The sequence below is a fragment of the Paecilomyces variotii genome (assembly GCF_004022145.1).
Source record: "Paecilomyces variotii strain CBS 101075 chromosome Unknown C8Q69scaffold_1, whole genome shotgun sequence".
Taxonomy (NCBI): Eukaryota; Fungi; Ascomycota; class Eurotiomycetes; order Eurotiales; family Thermoascaceae; genus Paecilomyces; species Paecilomyces variotii.
In genome coordinates, this window is record NW_021167140.1 from 4,693,763 (window position 1) to 4,715,689 (window position 21,927).

The 21,927-nt window shown below is 51.0% G+C and overlaps 6 protein-coding genes across 6 annotated transcripts; 5 read left to right on the forward strand and 1 right to left on the reverse strand.

The window, feature by feature from the left end:
* The first annotated feature begins 228 nt into the window (after window positions 1–228).
* On the forward strand, window positions 229–1,829 carry C8Q69DRAFT_55536 (zinc finger protein gcs1). The gene is made up of 3 exons (XM_028633784.1): window positions 229–391; window positions 467–535; window positions 618–1,829. The coding sequence occupies exons 1-3, from the start codon at window positions 350–352 to the stop codon at window positions 1,635–1,637; spliced, it is 1,131 nt and encodes a 376-aa protein (XP_028489986.1). The 5' UTR covers window positions 229–349; the 3' UTR covers window positions 1,638–1,829.
* Window positions 1,830–1,970: 141 nt separating this feature from the next.
* C8Q69DRAFT_55552 (ribosome-releasing factor 2) lies at window positions 1,971–5,307 on the reverse strand. The gene is made up of 2 exons (XM_028633785.1): window positions 2,097–5,307; window positions 1,971–2,049 (listed from the first exon to the last, which is right to left on the reverse strand). The coding sequence occupies exon 1, from the start codon at window positions 5,100–5,102 to the stop codon at window positions 2,352–2,354; it is 2,751 nt and encodes a 916-aa protein (XP_028489987.1). The 5' UTR covers window positions 5,103–5,307; the 3' UTR covers window positions 1,971–2,049; window positions 2,097–2,351.
* Window positions 5,308–5,311: 4 nt separating this feature from the next.
* On the forward strand, window positions 5,312–7,756 carry C8Q69DRAFT_454553 (vacuolar protein sorting-associated protein vps17). Its single transcript, XM_028629709.1, has 3 exons — window positions 5,312–6,012; window positions 6,073–6,526; window positions 6,582–7,756. Exons 1-3 carry the CDS (start codon window positions 5,551–5,553, stop codon window positions 7,445–7,447), a joined length of 1,782 nt encoding a protein of 593 aa, XP_028489988.1. The 5' UTR covers window positions 5,312–5,550; the 3' UTR covers window positions 7,448–7,756.
* A 2,299-nt stretch (window positions 7,757–10,055) lies between these two features.
* On the forward strand, window positions 10,056–11,788 carry C8Q69DRAFT_513230 (alcohol dehydrogenase; the record flags this gene model as incomplete). Its single annotated transcript, XM_028633309.1, has 5 exons — window positions 10,056–10,231; window positions 10,267–10,397; window positions 10,452–10,622; window positions 10,681–10,812; window positions 10,885–11,788. The coding sequence occupies 5 exons, from the start codon at window positions 10,056–10,058 to the stop codon at window positions 11,370–11,372; spliced, it is 1,098 nt and encodes a 365-aa protein (XP_028489989.1). The 3' UTR covers window positions 11,373–11,788.
* Window positions 11,789–12,203: 415 nt separating this feature from the next.
* C8Q69DRAFT_503848 (putative nucleoside-diphosphate-sugar epimerase) lies at window positions 12,204–13,339 on the forward strand (the record flags this gene model as incomplete). Its single annotated transcript, XM_028632520.1, has 3 exons — window positions 12,204–12,223; window positions 12,277–12,482; window positions 12,537–13,339. 3 exons carry the CDS (start codon window positions 12,204–12,206, stop codon window positions 13,337–13,339), a joined length of 1,029 nt encoding a protein of 342 aa, XP_028489990.1.
* Window positions 13,340–13,714: 375 nt separating this feature from the next.
* Window positions 13,715–21,416, forward strand: C8Q69DRAFT_495578 (THO complex component; the record flags this gene model as incomplete). Its single annotated transcript, XM_028632235.1, has 4 exons — window positions 13,715–13,908; window positions 13,977–18,794; window positions 18,843–18,949; window positions 19,016–21,416. The coding sequence occupies exons 2-4, from the start codon at window positions 14,070–14,072 to the stop codon at window positions 21,414–21,416; spliced, it is 7,233 nt and encodes a 2,410-aa protein (XP_028489991.1). The 5' UTR covers window positions 13,715–13,908; window positions 13,977–14,069.
* Between the last annotated feature and the right edge of the window lie 511 nt (window positions 21,417–21,927).

The window sequence follows — 21,927 nt, forward strand, 5'->3', positions numbered from 1 at the left end:
GAGTCGCAAACCTCCTCGGCCAGAGCAGCTCTTTGTTATCTACCCGTCATTACCTCAGTGGCGCCAGATAGATCGCGCCGGGTCTGAAATGCTTGTCGCCCGCTAGGGGACCGCAAATCATCAGGAGTGACGGCGGGCCCAATCCCTAGCGGACAGACGGATTCCAACGCGCACGGGGGAGCCACGACCTCCGTGCGTTGTATTCTAACAGTCGTCTGATTTCTACTACTCAAATACTGCTTTACGGAGGGAGTATTCGATTGTATATACGGAGCAATTTTGTCCATCTCCTTTTTACGGTCTCTGTGGTTGTCCGCTATTCTAACACTCGCCTCCCCTCTGGCCCAACATGTCGAAGATGTGGGAAGTCGACCCGGAGACGAGGTCAAAGGTGTGTCTGATCTTTGTTCTTGCCGCTCCTGAACGATGCGAATAACCTGCTAACATGCGATTCTTCGATCTGTAGCTCATCCAGATCTCCAAGACGAACGGCAATGACCGATGTTGCGACTGCGGGGCGCCGTCACCACAATGGGTTTGTGAACCTGCGTTGAGCATGTAAAGCGCGATAGATAAGAGATCATAAAAAAGGCTGATAGATTTGTTTTTTCTTGCAGGCATCCCCCAAATTCGGAACCTTCATCTGTCTCAACTGCGCCGGAATCCATCGTGGATTGGGCGTGCACATCTCCTTCGTCCGCTCCGTCACAATGGACGCCTTCAAGAACGCCGAGATCCAGCGCATGGAAAAGGGCGGTAACGAGCCGTGGAAGGTCTTCTTCGATGCCCATCCTCTAACCGTTTCGGAGGGACGAACATTCGAGGACTCTACCATCAAGGAGCGCTATGAGGGCGAAGTCGGCGAGGAGTGGAAGGAGAGGTTGACGTGCAAGATCGAGGGGACAGAGTACGTCCCTGGACAAAAGAAGAAGCAGCCAGAGCCTATCAGTTCAAGATCCAGCACGCCATTGTCATCCACCGCAGCGGGGATGACCTCGTCAGCTACGCTAGAGAGGTCAGGGAGCAGAAAGGAACGCAACGAGGCGTATTTCGCGAAGCTGGGTAATGACAATGCCACGCGGTCCACCAGTCTTCCGCCATCCCAGGGTGGGAAGTATACGGGTTTCGGAGGTGGTCTGCCGGTTACTTCACAGAAGGATCAAGCTGGCATTCCTGGTATCGACGAGTTCCAGAAGGATCCCATGGGCACCTTGACGAAAGGGTTCGGTTGGTTCGCTTCGACCGTTGGAAAGAGCGTCAAGACAGTCAATGAATCCTACCTCCAGCCTACGGCTAGACAACTAGCGGAATCCGACTTGGCTGCTCAGGCTCGCTTGCATGCTGCTCAACTGGGCCAGAACCTGCAGACAGGAGCTCGTGGTGCCGCTGATACCTTTGGCCGTTTTGTCGAGGGTCCAGACGGTCGTCGGGTCGAGCCTGAACGGAAGGAATTCTGGGACGAATTATCCTCTATCGGCGCCAAAGAGAATCGGAAAAGCACATCTTCCATCGGCACAGCAGCCATGAAACGCGGTCCTTCGTCCAGCATTAGCAGCGGATTCGGATCAACCGCGACACCAGCACAGACAACCTCGTCATCCTCAACAGGGAAAGATGACTGGCATGATGATTGGTAGAGTTGAAATTTTGTCATATAGCTGTTCTTCTAGTTACTTAGCGCTGCAATTTGGTCTCTTCTTTTTTTTTTCATCATCGTCGCTCAGTCAACGTTTTTTATTTTCTGGTGCGTTAGTAATGATTGTTTTTGGCATTGACTTGCTTTTTTTCTTTTTTCTCACTCATCCTGGTCATGAAATGGACCTATTGGCTTAAGTATTGATTAGTTAGTTGTTATTTTCAACGAAAGGGGAACTTTCCTATGTCACTTCAACTATCTTTTTACTCAGGTGGGAAATTAATGTCTGGTTTTTATTTATAGTTTATACATACAATACAAAGAGGGGATTTTAGGGATTCATTCTTAGAATATATTGTTTTTCATATTTGAAGGGGTATTTAAATGTATTTTGCTTCTCTGGCTATGATGTCCTGGTTGGTCAGCTTGTGTGAGAGGGTATTAATGGGATTAAGAATACCTTTGTTGCTGCCTGGCATTGGTTCACCGGGTTATTTTGAAGTAGCTTTCTTCGGGGAGGATATTTCAGATTGTCTAAGATGTGCGTTGTCCACACTTATATGTAGCTAGTGCTAGCATATGCAAAGACGATGGTAAATCGAGTCGTGAGTGAGTCCTATCATACATTGTTCATTCGTCTATTATACATGCTTTCTTTTGCTTTTGGGGGCTATTCAATCATTATCTGTTATCCAACATTGCATTAGGTAGCTGGCTATTGATATATACCCTGCAACTCTGACAGAACAGCTTTCTGCCGCGGTCCGCTGACTCGATCGAATCTATCGATACTCATGACGAACGTTCCTCTACCCGAGGTCAAGCTACGGAGGTGCTTCAAGTAACCGACCATTTCCTTCAAGGGGACTTTGGCAGTAATTGTGCGCGGCTGGTTCGTCGAGGAAGGGATAGATGCGCCGACACTGGCTGTGCCGAAGGGGTCTGGAGGGGCGTAGATCTTGCTCTCGTCGATAGTGATTGCTTCCTCGATCGGTTGAGGGGATGAGGAGACGGCCGTAGATGAGATAGAGATTTCTTCGTCGAGAGAAACGATGTGGCCGCCGCGGGCTGAGGAGATGTCGTGCACGACGGCACCGAGACTGGCTTCGTCGACGCTGATGATGACGTTCATGACGGGTTCCATGAGGGACGTTCCCCCGCCAGAGCTCGTCAACAGGTCTTTCAGAGCGGACTGCGTGGCGAGACGAGCGGCAGATGACAGCGCAGATGGTGTGGTATCGTTACCGAAGACATGTTCGACCGGGTCGAACGTAAGAGTCACTTTGGTGCTGTGCATGGGGAAGGAAAACTGTGGGCCACGGGCCAAGGCAGCTAGACATCCGTTGTAGAGGGACGTACGGAGAGTTTGCACATCCAGGTGGGATGGTAGTGACCGGCTCTCTTCTGTTCCCTTGCGGTCCTTCTCGATGTCCAATCCGGGAGCACGGATGACTATCTGGTTTCCGTCTCGTGTCTCCATTAGGATAGCATCTTCTGGAGGTTCAGATGTATCTGGCTCCATTGGATCAAAGGGCTCAACAATGGCGGCGCACCCTGCCTTCCCACGGCGACCAGCAATCTCCTTGTCGTAAATGGATGTGATTGGGATTGATTGACCCAGGGCACACTCTCTATATCCGATCTCAATACGGCCCATGGTGGCTTTGGCTTTGAGATCGTTGATCAATCGATCGCGAGCAATCTCAAGATGCAGTTCGCCCATACCGCTCAGCAGCGTCTGTCCGGAGTCTTCATCAATGGTAACGTGGAGACTGGGATCCTCCCGCAAGAGCACAGCAAGAGCTTCATGGACATTCTTCTCCTCGCCCAAGCTGTGTGGCTCAACACTGGCGAAGAAGACGGGCGGTGGAACGTCTATCGGACGTAGCTGTAGTGTGTTCAATGGCTCAGGTGGTGTAGCTTTGTTTCCGGCATACGAAATCAACGTATCACCCGTACGAGCTTGTTTCAGGCCAACCACGACTCCGATATGTCCAGCTGGAATGGAGTCGACCTCGACAGCATCATTCGCATACATCTTCAGAAGGCGAGGTGCGCGTTCGGAGACATTTAGGTTAGTATTGAAAAGAGGGGAGTTGCGATCAATCGACCCAGAATAGACGCGGATATAAACCAGCACTCCCCGCTTAGCATCGTTGACGACCTTGAAAGCCAGTGCGCAACCTTGAAGTTTAGAGATTGGATTCTGGGCTTCGGCCTGAGAAATAGCCTTTTTCTTTTGCTTGCCTCTTATGCCAGACTTTTGGCTCTCCTCGATTATAAGGTCACCACTGAGAAGACGCTGCAGGCTACCCTTGACATTGCCAATGCTCACTTCTGGGTCAGCGGTTTCAGCTGGGCTGGGCAACAAATTCACAACTGCATCCAACAGAGGCTGGACTCCCATATTGCGGAAGCTGGCACCTGCAAAGACAGGAATGATCTTGTTGCCCTCTGTCTGAAGACACCTTCGCAAGCTGTCCAGAATGTCCAAGGGCTTGACTGCAAGATGGTCCTCCTCGCATTCAAAAAACTTTTCAACGATAACCTCATCATGCTCACTCAGAAGCTCGATGAGGGCGATGCGAGCGCGCTCCAGTTCTGCGGCAAGTCGGTCGTCTGTTTCCTTCAGCTGCTCAAGGCTGAACATCTTAACTGCTTTTCCATCGCCGCCCTCGGGCCATAATAGACCTTGCAAAGAAATAGCGTCTGCCACACCGGTAAAGCGACCATTACCCCCTTCAAACCAGGGAATCTGGCAGACAGCAGGCCAACCTGCCAATCTCGTGCCAACCTCCTTTACCGTCCTTCCAAAAGCAGCACCGTCACGGTCTAGTTTGTTGACATAGATAATCCTGGGAATGCGATAGTTACTTGCTTGATGCCAGACCTGCTCTGTCTGGGCTTCCACTCCGGCGACGCCGTCCAAGATACATACCGCCCCGTCCAAGATCCGCAACGACCGCACGACTTCGAAGGTGAAATCTGCATGTCCTGGGGTATCTATGAGGTTTATGGTATGAGGAGTAGCAGATCTGGGCAGCCCTTTGGCTTTCAGATCTTCAGGACTGAGGGCGCCTGTATCACCCGCTGATTGAGGCGGCCAGTGGAAAGTGATGGCAGCTGACTGTATGGTAATTCCTCTTGCTCGTTCTGCTGGAAGGAAGTCTGTAACAGTCGATCCATCATCCACATCTCCTATCCTTCGAGTGAAACCGGAATAGTAGAGCATGCGCTCCGTGGTGGTAGTTTTGCCAGCATCGATGTGAGCAATGATACCAATGTTCCGTGTTCTGTCAAGATCCGAGCTCTGTAGTGCAGAAGCTGTCGCTGAGAATGAGCGAAAGTATTTTAGGTCTGTTCTATGGGAACAACTGCGTAGGTATCTCTGGGCAGCTAGCCTCGATGCTGAGGCCATCTGTTGCGTCGCCCGCCGGGTGACGACTGAGAAATGAGCGGCCACCATTGTGCAGCTTCACAACGGTAGACTCAACACGCTGAGAACACAAAAGAGAGGAACACAGGACCCATTGTAGCTCCAGCTGTGTAGTTGCAAGACAAGATCGTGCCATCAGAATCTGAAATGGGCGGATCTTCGACGGAGAGCTGGTGGCCCAACGCGGTTTAGCGTGCTTCTCCATATCAGCTCAACTCGGATGCCGCGATCTAGTGAACCTCTAGTGAACCCCATCCTCTCCAGCCCATCCAAGCCCGTTTTATCTTGGAGCCTGTCACCGCGCTGGAAGCCTGACTACTTTCATCTTCTCTTTCACCTCACCCGCGGCCGTCGCGCGGATTCCTGGCCTCTCTTCAGTGTCCCGGGTGGAGATTGGAGAGCTTTGAGACAGTCCACCCATATCTAGTGTCTGCTCAGTCGAACTGTGTCTACCTGTCCTAACCGAGGGCGATTGAAAATGGACTACTCCGCCATAAATAATGACCCTGATCACCCGACGGGCGCATCGCCTTGGGATTCTCCACGAGCTGATCGCACCACGTTTCCCGCCTCCGTCACCAGCGATATCCCCCCTTCCCCTTTGCCTCCGCAGGAGCAATCGCCCTACGGAGCGGATCAAGCCGCGCATCCTGAGGAGAGTCTGAAGAAGACAACCGATGCAGAGGACGATGAGTCGGACTCCCCGGATCTTTCTGAGCGCCTCCAGAGCGCACAGTTGGGAGATCCCGACTATGTCGAGCAACCGCCGTATGCCACGCGCGCACAGTATTCCCAGCATCAGAAGTCACAGACTCCCGCACGATACCAGACCGGGGCCAGACAACATGCAAGGCAAGCGCCAATCTGGAAGCTACAGGCAAAAATTACCGGCCTGGAGCGAACGGGCAAGAAAGATCCAATCTTACGTTTCGATGTCCATGTAAGGAATCAATTGGACCAGTCGCGTAACAGCGCAGTGAGCTAACTGCCTTTTTGGTAGACGAACATCCCCAAATTTAGAACGACGCAATATCGAGATGTCCGCCGCACCCATTCTGAATTCGTCAAGTTCGCTGAACATTTGATATCGAACAACCCTGAAGCTCTGGTCCCCGCAGTGCCGCCCCCATTGACTCCCGCAGGTGCCGGAACTGAAGAGGACGAGATTCGTGTGAAGGCAAATATGCAAAGATGGCTCAACTACGTCTGTAGTAACGAGGTGCTGGTGCAAGATGATGAAACGGTGCTGTTTGTGGAAAGCGATTTCGGATACAGCCCTGTCGTGAGGATGAAGCAACCGGCAACAGGCGTACGCCGGAAGGTATTGAAGCAGTTTGCCCCACCTCCAGATGACACGCCGGAATTGCAAAACGCACGTCCAGTTGTCAAGATGTTCTATCTCGGTGCGATGGACGCTAGTCAGAAGGTTGACCGTGTGGTCAAGGCACGACGCGGTATGTAAAAGTGCCATTGTTATGATCTAGGCCCACTTACTAACCCCTGAGACAGGACTTGGTCTTGCAGAATCCGATTTTGGTGTGAAGCTGGGCCAGATGCATGTCCAGGAGACGCACACTGGACTGGCTAGCGCATATCGCAAGTTGGGAAGGGTAATCCAGACCGTTGGAGATTACCATGCAGCCCAAGGCACGGCGGAAGCGACCACTCTTGGGGATCCTCTCAACTATCACTCTTCCGATGCATTTATCGTCAAGGAAACTCTGACAAACCGGCACATCCTCCTTCGAGAACTCATCCAAGCTCAGCAGGCTGCGCGAAGCAAGCGTGCCGCAGCAGACCGGCTGAAGGCTAGCTCTTCTGTCCGTCCGGACAAGGTGGATGAAGCGATTAGTTCCCTGGATGAAGCTCTCAGTCACGAGAATTACCTGACAAAGAAGACTCAGCGCGTGACTTCGCATCTTCTACAGGAGAAGAGACGCTGGTTCGATCGTACTACGAATGAACTTCTGGCGAGCATTCGCGAGTACACGCTCCGGCAGATTGAAGCTGAACGTCGTACTCTTAGCACTTTGGAGAGCGTTAGACCTGATATCCGTGCTATTGACTCGTCTGGTGGCCTCAGCCGTTTGGGTCGGGAGGCGCATCCAGCAGCTCGTCGAGCAAGTCTTGCCTCCAGCCAGGGTCCCAAGGGGGACGCATGGAGTGGGGTTCCTCGTCGAGGGGACAGTTTGAGCCGGAGCATCACTGGCAGCTACGTGGCTCCTGTCCCAGATGATGAAGAAGTCAATGGAAATGGAGCGGGCAAAGGAAGAGTCCGCGCTCTGAGCGGAGTTGGCTCGATACCCGAAGAGGATGATGATGACCGTCTTGATGCACGCAATGCTGCCAGCCGCCTGGCTACGAGCACCTTCTAAAGTATATTGTAGCATATGAGTTTTACCACACGAGTGCATACTTGATTCCAGCATATCATATTTACGATCATTGAGCCAGTCTTGAATCACCTCGCTGCTTCCCTTTCTATTTATAGGCGACCAATCGAGCCAAGAAGTCGCATTATGTACATAGTTCGTTCCACTGCCATAGTGAAGCCTATTATACCCATAGTTACCCGTTGTTATATCTGACATGGTCGCTCTGTCATTCAATCTCAGCACTCAGTTGAAAACTGCTTATTTGGGAGCAAATGAAGTTATCTGGTTAATACAATCTTTGACTCCACATGACGTATCTTTCCATCTATAATTCGCTGCTTATCCTATCTACCTGTAGTAAGGCGGCCAGCCTCTAGACCTTATGCCACTCGTCTAAAAAGACTAAACACTGTAATAGCCGGCAGGCTATTACGGGGTGGCACCCCTTATATAGTTATATTAAACTCTCGCGGATAGATGGACTGAGGAAGAAAACAAGCTGCGCGCGAAGTCGCACCGAATAGTTGCTCTTATCCTGGAGCAAACCGCCCTAGCCACGAGCGAATTCTATCACTTTCTTGGTCTCGCTAATACTGTAAGTTAGACAAATATTAGCAAAATGTCTACTATAGTATTCAACAGAGACTGATCGATTTCTATAAAAAGAAACAGATTGCTGAGTACAAAAATATAGGAAAGAAGAAGATAACCTACATTTCTTGTCAGTCACTCGGAGAATAAAAGAGAGAGGAAGGAGAAAGGAGGGCGGTTTTCTAATATGGCAAACTGACTCTCAGACACAGAGCGGAACACAAAGCTGGAGGTTCGTGACTTTTCGGGTTTCGACCGACTCATTGCAATATAGAAATCAGAGGGGAAAATGCCACAGCTCAGTATATTAGCAGCTTTATATCAGAAAATGGGCCCTATATCCTGAAGAGCTGACCACGGAGAAACAGGTCCCAGAAACCCCAGCCAGGCGAAAGCCATGTCAAAGCCGACTGGTTACTATTCGTGTATTCTAGGATTAGCTGCTTGCAGGGATAAACAAATAAGTAGTAGATAATGTGCCCCTGATGAACAAATGGTAGGACGGTTATAATCGAACGGAGATATTAACCTCCATAATTAACAGAGAGTTTGCTCCCCACCATTGCTGGTTGTTTTTAGGTACGTAGGAGATGATCCTGGGAACACGGCATTCCACCTCCCAATCTATTGCTCAAACACCTGACGGGTTTCATAGGAATTAACGTTTATAGTCGGCCGCTACCCAAGGCCATAATTATTCAAGTCATTCTCGAAAGTAAGAGATAAAATATACTCCACGTGCAAGTGCCTCCTTGCCAGGATATATGATATTGCAGAAACGTGGGGTTCTTGAATAGATTTCATGATATAGAGTCCGGAGCTTGTGGAAGAGTATAGAGACGTATATTTATACCTTCAGAAAGCGAGGATACAGTGGAGATGGCCTGATTGTGCCCCAGTTCACACAGATCGAAACGCAACGAGGGGGGCAAGAGGGCGCCTCTGGGGTTCAGCTGGTCGAGGAGTAGTCGACAACAATGACATCGGCTTCCTCGTCATCATATTTATCAAGCCTTAGAAAGAGGGATCTGCTCGTATATATGGGAGTACGAGAGAGGGGCAATCCCTCGGCGTGATGACTGGCATATGTCGATGAATGCCTGCCGCTCTTTCCCCCAGCATAATTGTCAATCTGCAGTTAATGACAGTGACCCTAATCCTTTGACTTGACCATGGAATCAGCGGGAGAGGCTACTACAGGAATCCAGCACTCAATACCTAGGTATTGGTTTCCCGCGTTCCCCAGGTTAACTAGTTCGTGAATAGGCCCCGGACTCGCTGCCACTTACGCGAGAGATGAAGGCTTTTCCCAGATTGAATCTGCGCTCGAACCTCTTGATTTTGCGTGATCTTCAATGAAATCTCCCCTTCACCGACAATGTACGATCCTTCACACTGGATAGTCGATGGTGGTATTTAGTGAGAGTGATTGTCCTATCTTCTCCATTTCCACGGGGTACTCGACAGTGCATTGGTCAGAACCAAGAATACATCTTCCATTCCACTGTTCTTTACCAGGAGATCCCAGTGCTTGTGCAAGACTATGGAATATGGTCCCGTGCGTCGGCAGGCATCATGAATCTCGCCGACGGAATAAATTTTAGAATCTACATTGTCCGGATTGAGACATGCCTCGGTTGGTATTTAGTGCACCTCCTGTGGCAATTTTTCTTGAAAATAATTCCACTTTTCACCTCATAGTCTAGCGATAATTCTCAGATATTTTCCCTTCTAGACGTCCTGTGTCCGTCGGCAAGATTGTTGCTCCGCGCTCCTATTTTGACTTTTCCATGATGTACTTAGATCTCCAGCACCGGGTACTTAGACTGTTGTTCCGTAACAGTCGGATTTAGAGCGCTATTAGAATTACGAGCATTCTCACAGCTCTACGAGGGTAGAAATAGTGAATCTGTAATACTATCGGTCTTTGCGCCGTCCAGACTGTCCATCTGTCGCACAGGATCCATTCTTTCATTTCAAGAGATTCCCTTTCTGCATTGCAGAACTCCACAGAGCGATGTTATCCCTTAATATTTCATCTTACTCGACACCATCTGGATATCAGATTTCGGAGTTGCCTAAGCCGCAGCTCGTCAACTCGAAAGATGTGATCATCAGGGTTTGTGCTGCTAGTATTAACCCAATCGACGTCAAAAGAGCCGCTGGCGCTTTGAAACTGGCAGTGAGAGACTCGTACGTATTATCTCCCTCATCTGTGCACACGAGAGTGATAACCAAAGCAGGTTTCCGTATAAAATCGGGTATGATTGTGCGGGCATAGTTACAGAAACTGGACAGGACGTGCACCAATTCAAAGTTGGAGATGCAGTCTATGCTAGACTACCAGAGATTTCCCGAGGTACGGATTAATCATGACTGTTAGCATGCCGTATCAATTGCTAATATATACAAGGCTCATGCAGTGAGTTTGTTAGATGTTCAGAAGAACATATTGGACTTAAGCCGCCTTCGTTGTCTTTTGAGGAGGCAGCTTCAATCCCACTAGCAGCAATGACAGCACTCCAGGCACTTCGGGAGTATCGTGGTGATCTTGCTGGGAAAACAGTATTTGTGCCTGCTGGCTGTTAGTTACCTACCTAGGACGGTCCTATATTTTGATTCATATGCTGATAATGTCTTAGTAAGTGGGACGGGTTTATTCGCCTGCCAGCTCGCAAAGAATGTATTCAATGCTGGGATGGTCATTACCACGGTCTCAACTGCGAAAATTCCAAGGGTGAAAGAGCTTCTGGGTGAAAACACGGTAGATCAGAGTACGTCCGCATTTCCTTTATCTCTTCAACTTCTATGCTCTTTGTCGAACTCGGTCATTGACACCTCCGAAGTTATTGACTATACAAAATCCGACCCGAGAGATGTCATCGAACATGGCTCAATCGACTTTCTTTTCGACACAGTTGGCCTTGCTATGGAATACTTGTGCTTGATGCGACCAGGATCTAGCCGTATCGTGTCCGTCGCAACTTTACCATCCGGTGACCAGCTGCAGAGTTCGTCGCTCTTGGACCTACCTCATCACCCCATTATCCCACTTCCTTTCCGACTGGGGCTTAATCTACTAGATCATATTCGCAAGCTAAGAGCAGCACGTTACAAGACGGAGTATTCATACATGTTTCTGAAATCGAGTGGCAAAGATCTGGATGAGTTAAGGCGCTATATTGAAGAGGGCCGACTAAGAACAGTTGTGGGCACAACCGTGGATCTTCGAGATATTGAAGCAGTACGAAAAGCATGCGACGTCGTTTATAGCGGACGGGGCGGTCTAGGAAAGTTGGTGATTCGGGTTTCTGAGCCCGGGAACGTTTCTTGAGTTTGGTTGTGTTTCTGCATCTCGAGATACTGTAGAGAGTCATCTTAGAAGAAATATAGTCGGGAATATAAGAAAATGATATATCTCTTGTTACCAAATTTGTTCTTGGCCTATCCAGTTCAATGTATCGGATATACAATCTTCTCCCAGATGGCGTCCCTCCCTGTAGTGTATCGATGCGCAATAACGAGTAGTATAAGGATGGTGGATTTTAGAGTCCTGACCCCTCCATCTGCGTCATCGGGAGCTTGAAGAATCCACGAAAATATTGCCTATTTGACTCGCGAGGTATCTTGCCATGCTGTATAGTAATATCTGCAAATAGAGTGTTTGTCAGTCATGCTTATAGTTAACTAAGTTATATCATATAAAATAGAACATATGGTCGGCAATTATATCGGACACAATGCCGACATATTATTGTCTGGTTCTTCCTAGAGCTCCATCGCACCCCCACTTGTGGGCTTCGCCCACGGGTCCTGTTGCTGCTCGCGGTCTTCTCACTCGTCCGCTGACAAGAAAGACTGGAATATAGTCCTCTAACAGTCCTCTAAAAAGACGACATGTTAGAAGTCCCAGAGTGATCTAGGCGGTGACCCCACCATCGCTGGAATTGCCGATGCTCCTCGTTTCGCGATGGCGGAGAGCTTCCCCTCCGGCTTTCGAAGCTTTTCTAGCGGTCGCAGAGCCGATTTCAAAGCAGGCTCCAAGGTCCACTCGTGCAACGTTATTAGTATATATGTATGAGGGATCGCCCAGGTTCGGATCTCAAGCAACACCTGATCTCTAGTGATATTGTGCTGTCGATTGTCGAGACGATTATTTGCAACAATGGCTCCTAAGGTTTTCCTGTAAGTGAAATATATCGATTGAAACCCCGGATGTTGCTAACCCCAGGATCTAGAACTGGTAGCACCGGCTACATCGGTGGCGAAGTTCTCTACGTTGTCTCGCAGGCCCATCCTGACTGGGAGATTACGGCCCTTGTCCGCAGCAAGGAGAAGGCTGCCCAGATTACCAGCAAGTTCCCGAATGTTAAGATTGCCCACGGTGACCTCGACTCGAAGGACTTGATCGAGGAGGAAGTCAAGAACGCGGATATCGTCTATAGTCAGTGACCAGTTATACTTCCTCTTTTGAGCGAGAAGCTAACAAATTTCACAGACTGCGCCGATTGTGACCACGTCGCATCCGCAGAGGCTATTGCCAAGGGCGCCACATACCACACTCCAGAGAAGCCTCTCTGGCTCATCCACACTTCAGGAACTGGTATCTTGGCTGTGGAGGACCAGCGGGCGAAGAGCTATGGTATCGAACGGCCAAAGGAATACAACGACTGGGACGGCGTGCAGGAACTGTTTAACATCCCCGACGACGCCCTCCACCGCAATGTGGACAAGATCATCATCGCTGCCGGCCTGAAGTCCCCGGACAGTGTGAAGGTTGGTATCATCTGCCCGCCCACGATTTATGGAAAGGGACGCGGCCCCGTAAACACCAAGAGTATGCAGGCCTATATGCTGGCTGCTGCCGTCCTCAAGAACAAGAAGGGATTCCTTGTTGGAGAGGGCAAGAACATCTGGCACCAGGTTCACGTGCAGGATCTCAGCAAGGTGTATCTCGCTCTGGGAGACGCGGCTGCTGCAGGCGGTGGAAAGGCAACCTGGAACAACGACGGTGGCTACTACTTGGCTGAGAACGGTTCCTTCGTCTGGGGTGATGTTGAAAGGGCCGTGGCCAAGGTCGCCTACGAGAAGAAGCTCATAGACTCGCCTGAGGTCGAGCAGCTGAACTACGACCAGGTGGCGGCCCTCAACTCGTTCGGACCGTATGCCTGGGGAACCAACTCGCGTGGCCATGCCATCCGCGCCAGGAAGCTGTTTGGTTGGAAGCCGGAGCAGCCTACCCTCCTGGAGCTGATCCCTGAGATTGTCGATGTCGAGGCCAAGGCTGCTGGTTTGGCTTAATTTAGCTGGAATGGCGACATCGTATCCTATTAATGTAGCTACTATGCCGTGATACGCCTGTGGTAATGATATGAGTAATGACACATATTCCTCTTTCTTTAGTGTCCATTAGTAGTAGTAGCGAATTGCAATTTATACAAGCAAAGGATCATTACTGTTACTGCTTTCAAATAATGGTGAATGCGAGGACGCATTTAAATACCTACTCAGGGCCGTCTGAAGAACAACAAACGAAGATCGGTGCAACACCTTATCTGATTCACTGACGAGAAGTCAATGAAATGTCAATACACGTGATGTGTCCACCTCAATAGACCATCAATAATGATATAGAATAACGATACCAATAGAGGATTGCAAACACAATAGTTAGTACAGTTAGAAAGCGCGGGTAGTGGCGGCGGAGCGCGCTAACGGCGGAACAACAAGCGACAGAAGCGCGAAGCGGTTCAGTTCTTTGGCGCATCTCCGATTCCAACAAAAGAAGCTCTCCAGCGGTCTGACGAACACATCTTTGCTAGCGAGTTGGTGCTTTTCTTTGCCTTTTCCTTGACATGGAGCTACTCCAGGTACTTTCTGACCCTATCCTCTCGTTCATTTCCCCTTTCCAGTTACTGACGATTCGATTCCAATCCAGTAAACGGTCGTCACTCATGAACCGCGCGAGCTTGTCGTCACAGGCACACCGGTTCCGTAGCTGAGCTTTTTCCTCAGTTGCCTGCCAGCTACAATGGCTCCTGGAGCGGGCGGTAAGAGGAAGAGAGGTGATCGTTCTTGGTCCGGTGATTCGGGAAACGATAATCAGAGACAATCTCCGCATCGGCCAGGAAATCTCAATCTAGCGCACTATCCACAGGGCCAACAGCCCAGTCAGCCTCGCGAATTTGGAGAGAATCGTGGAAGAGGAGGGCGCCGCTCGAGTCGCGGTGGTCGAATGCCCTCTGGTCGACGACCTAGCGATAGCCAGAATTCTGCGGAGACGCCCAAAGACACAGCTATGTCTCCACCGGCAGCAACACCTGCGAAAGAGGTCTCCGATCCCATGCAGACAAACGGCGTCGCAGCGGCAGCGAAACCACTGCCGCCTCCATCGCCGAGTCCGGCGCCAACGCAGAATTCCTCCGCAGAACCTCCGCCGGCGCCGGTTCCTTATGCATACGAATACGCGACACAGGATGTCGTTGACAACTGGATGACGACCGGCAAGAAGAGCCTGGTGGAGAAGGGAACTCAGGCGCGGTCTGAAGAGGATGCTATCACTTTGGCGGCTATCTTCCAGGAGTTGCTCAGATCGGCATTCGATGGACGGATACCGGCAACGGAAACGGGAACTGCTGTTAAAGAGATCATTGGTGAGGAGACCGTCTCTGAGGATGTTGATATGGCAGGTGGTATCGAGACTGCAGGGTCTGGATTTGATCCTCGGTCGTTGTTCCTGGATGCGCTCTCCATCATGACCGATGGTGAAACCTCTAATCCTGCCTTGCGCCCCTTGGTCTTTTCTACAGCGATATCCCCCGCGCTCCTCCGCCTTGAGTTGGAGACGCCTTTACTCCAATCTTTGGGACTTGTTCGGGACACGTTTGCTCGTATGGGTATTCGGAAACAGACGAATCTTCTTTACAGGCAGTCAAACTACAATCTTCTCCGGGAGGAGTCGGAGGGGTACTCTAAATTGCTGACGGAGTTGTTCACAACGAGTAACAATGAACCCCCTTCCAGCGAAGTCGTCGAGGATACATTCGAACGTGTCAAGGCTATGATTGGTGCCTTCGACATGGATGTTGGTCGTGCCTTGGACGTTACGTTGGACGTATTCGCGGCTGTTCTCGTGAAGCAGTACCGCTTCTTCGTGAAATTTTTGAGAGCCAGTTCATGGTGGCCTCAGGAAGAGAATTTGCGCAATGGAGGCGGCATCAGACATTCAGGGCTTCCGAACTGGGCCCAGCCTGGCTTTACTGGATGGATAACTACTGACGAAGAGCGCGCTGAATTGACTCGAGTGAATGAGCAACGAGATAAGGTCTTCTGGGATCGAGTTAGGGAAGTTGGTATCCGTGCCTTCTTCGAAATAGGCCGGCAACCAACTGATTCGGATGTTCTGAAACACTCGATATCTGAGCTGAGCGGACGACCCGAGGATGAGGATGAGACAAAGAAATGGATCGAGGAAACGGGGACCTTGCCGCCGAAGGGCAACAGAGTCGCTGCGCAACTGTTGGGATTCAAGCTACGATTCTATTCATCTCCTGCTCGCGACGAATCCGATGTGCTTCCCGACAATCTTATCTACCTAGCAGCACTACTCATTAAAGTGGGCTTCATCTCCCTTCGGGATCTTTACCCTCATTTATGGAGACCAGACGACATGATGGATGCTCTGAAAGAGGAGAAGATGAAGGAAAAGGCAGAAAGGGAAAGGGCCGCTAGACCTGGTGGAGGGATAAACGCTCTGATGATGGCTGGCGCTCTTGCAGATGATACTCTACCTGCGCCTCGTCGAGAGGCGGAAGCTCGCCCAGCAACGCCATCAAAAGAGCAAGAAGCAGAGAAGGCAAAGGATGAAGAAAAAGACGTTCTTCCGGAACCGTCAGACCAGAAAGTGCTGTTATTGAAGAGTCTATTAGCCATCGGAGCTCTCCCCGAATCACTCTTTATACTCAGTCGCTTCCCATGGTTGATGGATGTATACCCGGAGCTTCCTGAGTTCATCCATCGCATCCTACACCACTGTTTAAGCAAAGTTTATGGTGCACTTCGACCTCTGGCATCTTCGGATCACTTCAGGGAACAAAAGCAGATCACAAGTTCCGATCAATCTGGAGTCCCCAAGGGTCAGGTACGACTTACAGATGCTCCACCGAGGAGAGTGCTTCGATGGGCACAGCTTGACAAAGAAGATACGAATGATGGGACCGATTACCGGTTTTACTGGGATGATTGGGCAGATAACATTCCTGTCTGCCAGAATGTCGACGATGTGTTCGCACTGTGCTCGTCGTTCCTGAACGTTTCTGGACACAAGATTGGACAGGATCCTGCGCTCCTCACAAAACTCGCGAGAATCGGCAAGGACAGCCTGGGCAAAGACGACTCAGAGGCTAATAAGACTCGCTGGAGAGACCTCTGTAAACGTCTCTTGGTCCCTTCGTTGAGTTTGACGAAAGCCAATCCTGGTGTGGTGAACGAGGTATTTGACCTTATCAGCCACTTCCCGCGAGAAGTTCGCTACAACATGTACGCAGAGTGGTATTCTGGACAGACGTCGCGGCTCCCAGACATCAAATCTGCATTTGACCAGGCTAGGGCAGAGACGAAGGACGTCTTGAAGAGATTGAGCAAGACGAACATCAGACCCATGGCGCGAGCCCTAGCGAAGATAGCGTATGCCAATCCTGGTATTGTTATCAACGTTGCTATCAGTCAGATTGAGTCGTACGAAAATTTGATCGAGGTTGTCGTGGAGTGCGCTCGCTATTTCACCTATCTCGGTTACGATATTCTGACCTGGTCTCTGATCAGCTCCTTAGGCCAGAAAGGGAGGAGTCGTGTTCAGGAAGGGGGTCTCTTGACAAGTCGGTGGTTGAATGCTCTAGCAACCTTTGCTGGAAGGACGTTCAAACGATACTCGGTTATGAATCCAACACCAGTGCTGCAGTACGTTGTGGAACAGCTACGACATAATAATTCCACCGATCTCATTGTTCTCGAGCAAATGATAAGCTCAATGGCTGGAATCATCACTGACACGAATTTCAACGATAATCAGATCCAGGCCATGGCTGGTGGTGAAGTACTTCAAGCTCAGACTATGCTTCAGCTTCTTGATAAGAGGCATGAATCTAAGACGACATCGAGACGCCTCATGAAAGCTTTGACAGACTCAAAGTTGGCTGGGCAATTGCTTATTGCTATAGCCCAGGAGCGTGCAACGTGTGTTTTCAAGGAATCGGAAAACACCTCGGAACTCAAGTTGCTGGGCAATATATTCGACGAAATTCACCGGATTCTCACACAGTATCTGGATCTCTTACGGAGCAACCTATCCGTTACTGAATTCGACTCATTCGTGCCGGGACTAGCTTCTTTGATCAGTGAGTTCGGGATTGAGCCAGAAATCGCTTTCTGGATCAGCCGCGCGAGTCTCTGCCAGAAAGTGGCGGAGGTCGATCGTGCTGCGCAGGAAGAGGAAAAGAAGCGTAAAAGTGAGAGTGGGGACGATTCGCCCTCTAAAGCCGCTGATGGAGATGTGGAAATGGTTGACGATGAGGAGGCCGGGGAAGCGACCGACAAGGAGGGTGCTAGCTCTGCTGATAACGCCATGGACGTTGACAAGGAGACGCAACCTGCCGCAATTGAGACGAACGGTGTTACCCCCAGTGAAAGGGCAGCCCATACCGGAGTTTCTACGACTAATGGCGACTCAGTTCCATGGCACCCAGTTGTGCAGGAGTTAATGGATCAGGTCAAGAGTGCCCTGACTCCAGAAACCTGGGAAGTTGTTGGCTTGCCATTCTACGTGACTTTCTGGCAACTTTCTCTGTACGACGTCCACATCCCTCAGAAGGCTTATGAGGACGAGATCGAGCGGCAGAAGAAGAAAGTCATCGCCATTGGAAACGATCGATCTGATGTTAGTATGGCAGGCACACAGCGGAAAGAAAGAGAAAAGAAACAGATTACGGAACTCCAGGAACGGATATTGGAGGAGAACAAGCACCACCTGAAGTCATACGGTCAGACGAGGGCTAGATTACAGAAGGAGAAAGATCGATGGTTTGTCGGCATGCGAGGCAAGCATGATGCCCTGAATGTGGCCATATTGGAACAGTGCTTGCTACCGCGACTCCTTCTCTCCCCTGTCGATGCATTTTACTGTTTCAAGATGCTCAAATATCTTCACAACTCGGGGACGCCAAACTTCCGCACAGTTGGCCTTTTGGATCAACTTTTCAGGGACCAACGCCTTACTGCATTGATTTTCCAGTGTACCTCGAAGGAGGCCGACAACCTTGGACGTTTCCTCAACGAAATCCTCCGAGATCTAAGCCGATGGCATGCTGACAAGGCCGTATATGAAAAGGAGGCGTTTGGAACAAAGAGGGATCTTCCTGGATTTGCGATGGCCGTTGACCCTGAGGGTAAACCCGCGACCTTCTTGGACTATGAGGACTTCCGTCGGCTGCTTTACAAGTGGCACCGGCTCATAGCATCGGCCCTAAAGACCTGTCTTAACGGAGGAGAATACATGCACATCCGAAATTCCATTAGTATTCTCAAGGCTATTGTTCAATATTTCCCCGCTGTGAACTGGATCGGTCGCGATATGCTCACTAGCGTCAACAACCTAAGCCAGAACGACGAGAGAGACGATGTCAAGACGCCTGCGGCATCTCTGATCGGAGATCTCAACAGGAGAGAAAAGAGATGGATGCTACCGCAAGCATTCATGATTGTGAGTCAACCATAAACCCATAGTCAGATCGAGGCTAATACACCCAAGAATGAGTCCATACCAGCTGGAAAGTCCAAGGCACCCCGGCCTCGGTCTACTACCCCGAGACCGCTGAGCGCAACAGCTCCAGAATTCAAGCCAATAGCAGCTACGAAGTGAGTCGATCTGCCATAACTGGATCCCAATTGGACTGATAGTTCTGATAATGATATCCTTTCTAGTGTCAACGGCGGTGCGAGGGCTGCAGGTACCGGGAAGACAGAAGTCGAGGATGGAGAGATTGAAGATGCGAAGATGACAGATACACAAGCCGAGGCAACATCTGAAGAGGCCAAGAAAGAGGATGAACAGGCCGAGTCTCTGGTGGAGACAGCCAAGGAAGAATCTAGGCCTGAGACAGCTGCTGCGTCCCAAGATACGGTGCCTGAGTCCAGAGAAGCTGACCAGCATCCTTCCCGTGCTCGAGTCTCGCCTTCACCGTCACGATCACGCCCCAGCCCCAAGCCATCAGACACTTCCCGCCCATCAAACGTGCCTAAGAGACCAGATATCGACAGAACGTCTTCGAATAATCTCACATCTCGTACAGACCCGAATCTACCGAGCAGGCCAGAACCTCGTCCCTACAGACATGGCGACGGTCGAGGACCCAGGGGGCAACCGGATCTCATTGATGAGAGACGCGATCCTAGGGACAGCAGGCATCCGGAATTTTCGAGGTCTGGGAGGTTTGGAGAGCATGATCGTGATCGCTCTTTCGAACATGGCAGGCCTGACCGTCTTGAGCCTCCTCGTGGTGATAGAGACTTCCCTACCAGACCAGATGATCAATTCCGCGGGCCCTCGTATCGAGACCGTCCACCCCGTGAGGCAGACTGGCCTGAGAGACCAGGACGCGGGCGTCCACCTCCAATAGAAGGGTACCATGGAAGGGCAGATACCGATCGCTTTTCGAGGGACGGGCCTCTCCCTCTGCGGACCGGGGTCCAGCCTCACCCTGACCGGGCAGAGCTCATTCGTGAACATCCTGATCGGGCGTCTCTCATCGAAAATGAGGGGCATCGCCGTGGAGAGAAGGACGAGCGGAGGTCTCATTCTTCGAGGACATCATCTCCACCTAGGTTAGATGACTCGCGACCGCCTCCCCGTCCAGAACGCTTTGACGACCGCAGAGGTCCTGGTTACCCTTCGCGACAGGACGACTTCCCTAGTGGACCTCGCAGCGAACGGCCTGGTCGTGGTGATATACCTGAATCCAAAGACTCATGGGGAGGACCGGATCTTTCGCATGGACGGTTACGGCCACCTGAGCAGCCCTCAGACATCCCTTCGGGACCCAGAGGGAGAAATGCAGGGCGACGCGATGCCCGCAATGCACAACACGCACCTCCTGCTCCTCCGGTTAATTCGACGCCTCTTCCGGAGCGTCAACCACCGACTGGCCCTGGCCGGCGAGGGCCTCCTCAAGAACCAGCTCCATCGTCAGGCGGACCACCTTCTCCCGCAACTGAAAGGTTAGATACTACCGGGATTCACCCTGATAGGCTTAAGGCGTTACAATCGTCCATGGACCCAGTTGCACCACCATCAGGTCCCCGGGGCGGTGCTCATGGACCGCCTTCGGAACAGCCGCCTCCTAGAGGTCCTCCTTCAGGCCCGAGCTTCGCTGGAGAGCGTGGTCGAGGGGATAAGCGCTTTGCAGGTCTCAACAACATGTTGCAGCAATCTGGCGGTCCTCCAGAGCGCGGATCGGGTACTTCAATCCGTGGAAGAGGTGCCAATCGTCAAGGCGGTTCGATGACAGCTCCCTCACTCCAGTCAACGCGCCCACGGACTCCCACTGAAAGCCACGAAGAGAGTAACCGTTCTGGTCCTCACGGCCGTCCTGAACTCTTCCCCAGTCGTCCTGGCGGGCCCCCATTTCCCACCGATGACGCACATCCTCCAACGCGTCCAGCCGGTGGCAGACGCAGCGAGATAATAGAAGATACAGCCGCAGAGCCTCGACGCCTTAGCCGTCACTCGTCAAGTTCTAATCTGAACCCGGAGCGCGAACGAGAACGTGACCGTGACCGGGACCGTGAGCGCCGCGGTGATGAGGAAGCTGGTCGCAGCAGCAGCCGAAGGGAAGAGCACCGAGATCGCGCAAAAGAGTATGACCGCGAGACTCGCCGCAGGGGCGACAACAGTGCTAGCGCAGGCCGTGAGGAATCCTTCGAGTCAAGAGAATCCTCTTCCCGCCGAGGAGGTCACAGCCGCGATGAGAACCGACGAAGGGAACGACGAGAACGTGACGATGGTTTGGGACCTGGTAACGAGAGCCAAGGCCGTTTAAAACCACCTCCTATGAACGCTGGTGCTCCCCCGCCTCCCCCACCGCCACCTCCAGGTGGCCCAGCCGAAGATCGACGATGGGGCGGTGGTCGCGGTGAGAATCGCGATCGCGAACGTAACCGCGATAGAGACCGGGGTGACAGAGACTACCGTGAGGGTGGCAGTAGCATTCTCCCTCGAAAGCGCGGCCGTCCAGGCGGAGACGAGAACCACGGCAGCCATCAGGCAGGCGGAGGCCGTGGCGCCAGAGTCGGCAGCGAGAGCAAGCGCGCAAGACGGGGTCCATGAAGTATCCTTTCCTCTTCCTACGTCCTCTATCATTTCACATACGCCATTTCTGCGAGTCACGAAGACAAATCAAAAGGGCACAAAGACCATAATGTATGCATCCAAGTCACATTCCCCGTGATGAATCACTACCGTCTACTATCCACAAAACATAGCATAGCACAGCCAAACCTCTTTTATTCTGTTTTATCCTTTTCTCGGCTTCATTTCATCATTTTTCACATTTACAATCTACAATTTCTGCGAGGAGGGAAAACCTCTCTTCAATCATTCCTGTACGGCGCAGCATGACGATGAATTGTTCTTTCTTTCGTGTTCTAGGTATTATATGTGTCAGGGGAGAAATACCTTTTTCTTTCTTTTGTCCGGGTGGTTCTTTTACTACAATAACGTGTCTTAGTTGAAGACTTGAGTGTCACTTTTGATACAATACATTGATAAGTGTAAATTGGCAAGAGAGACTTCTCTCGATATGCATCCGAGATGTCAACTATAATGCTATCCTAGTGTG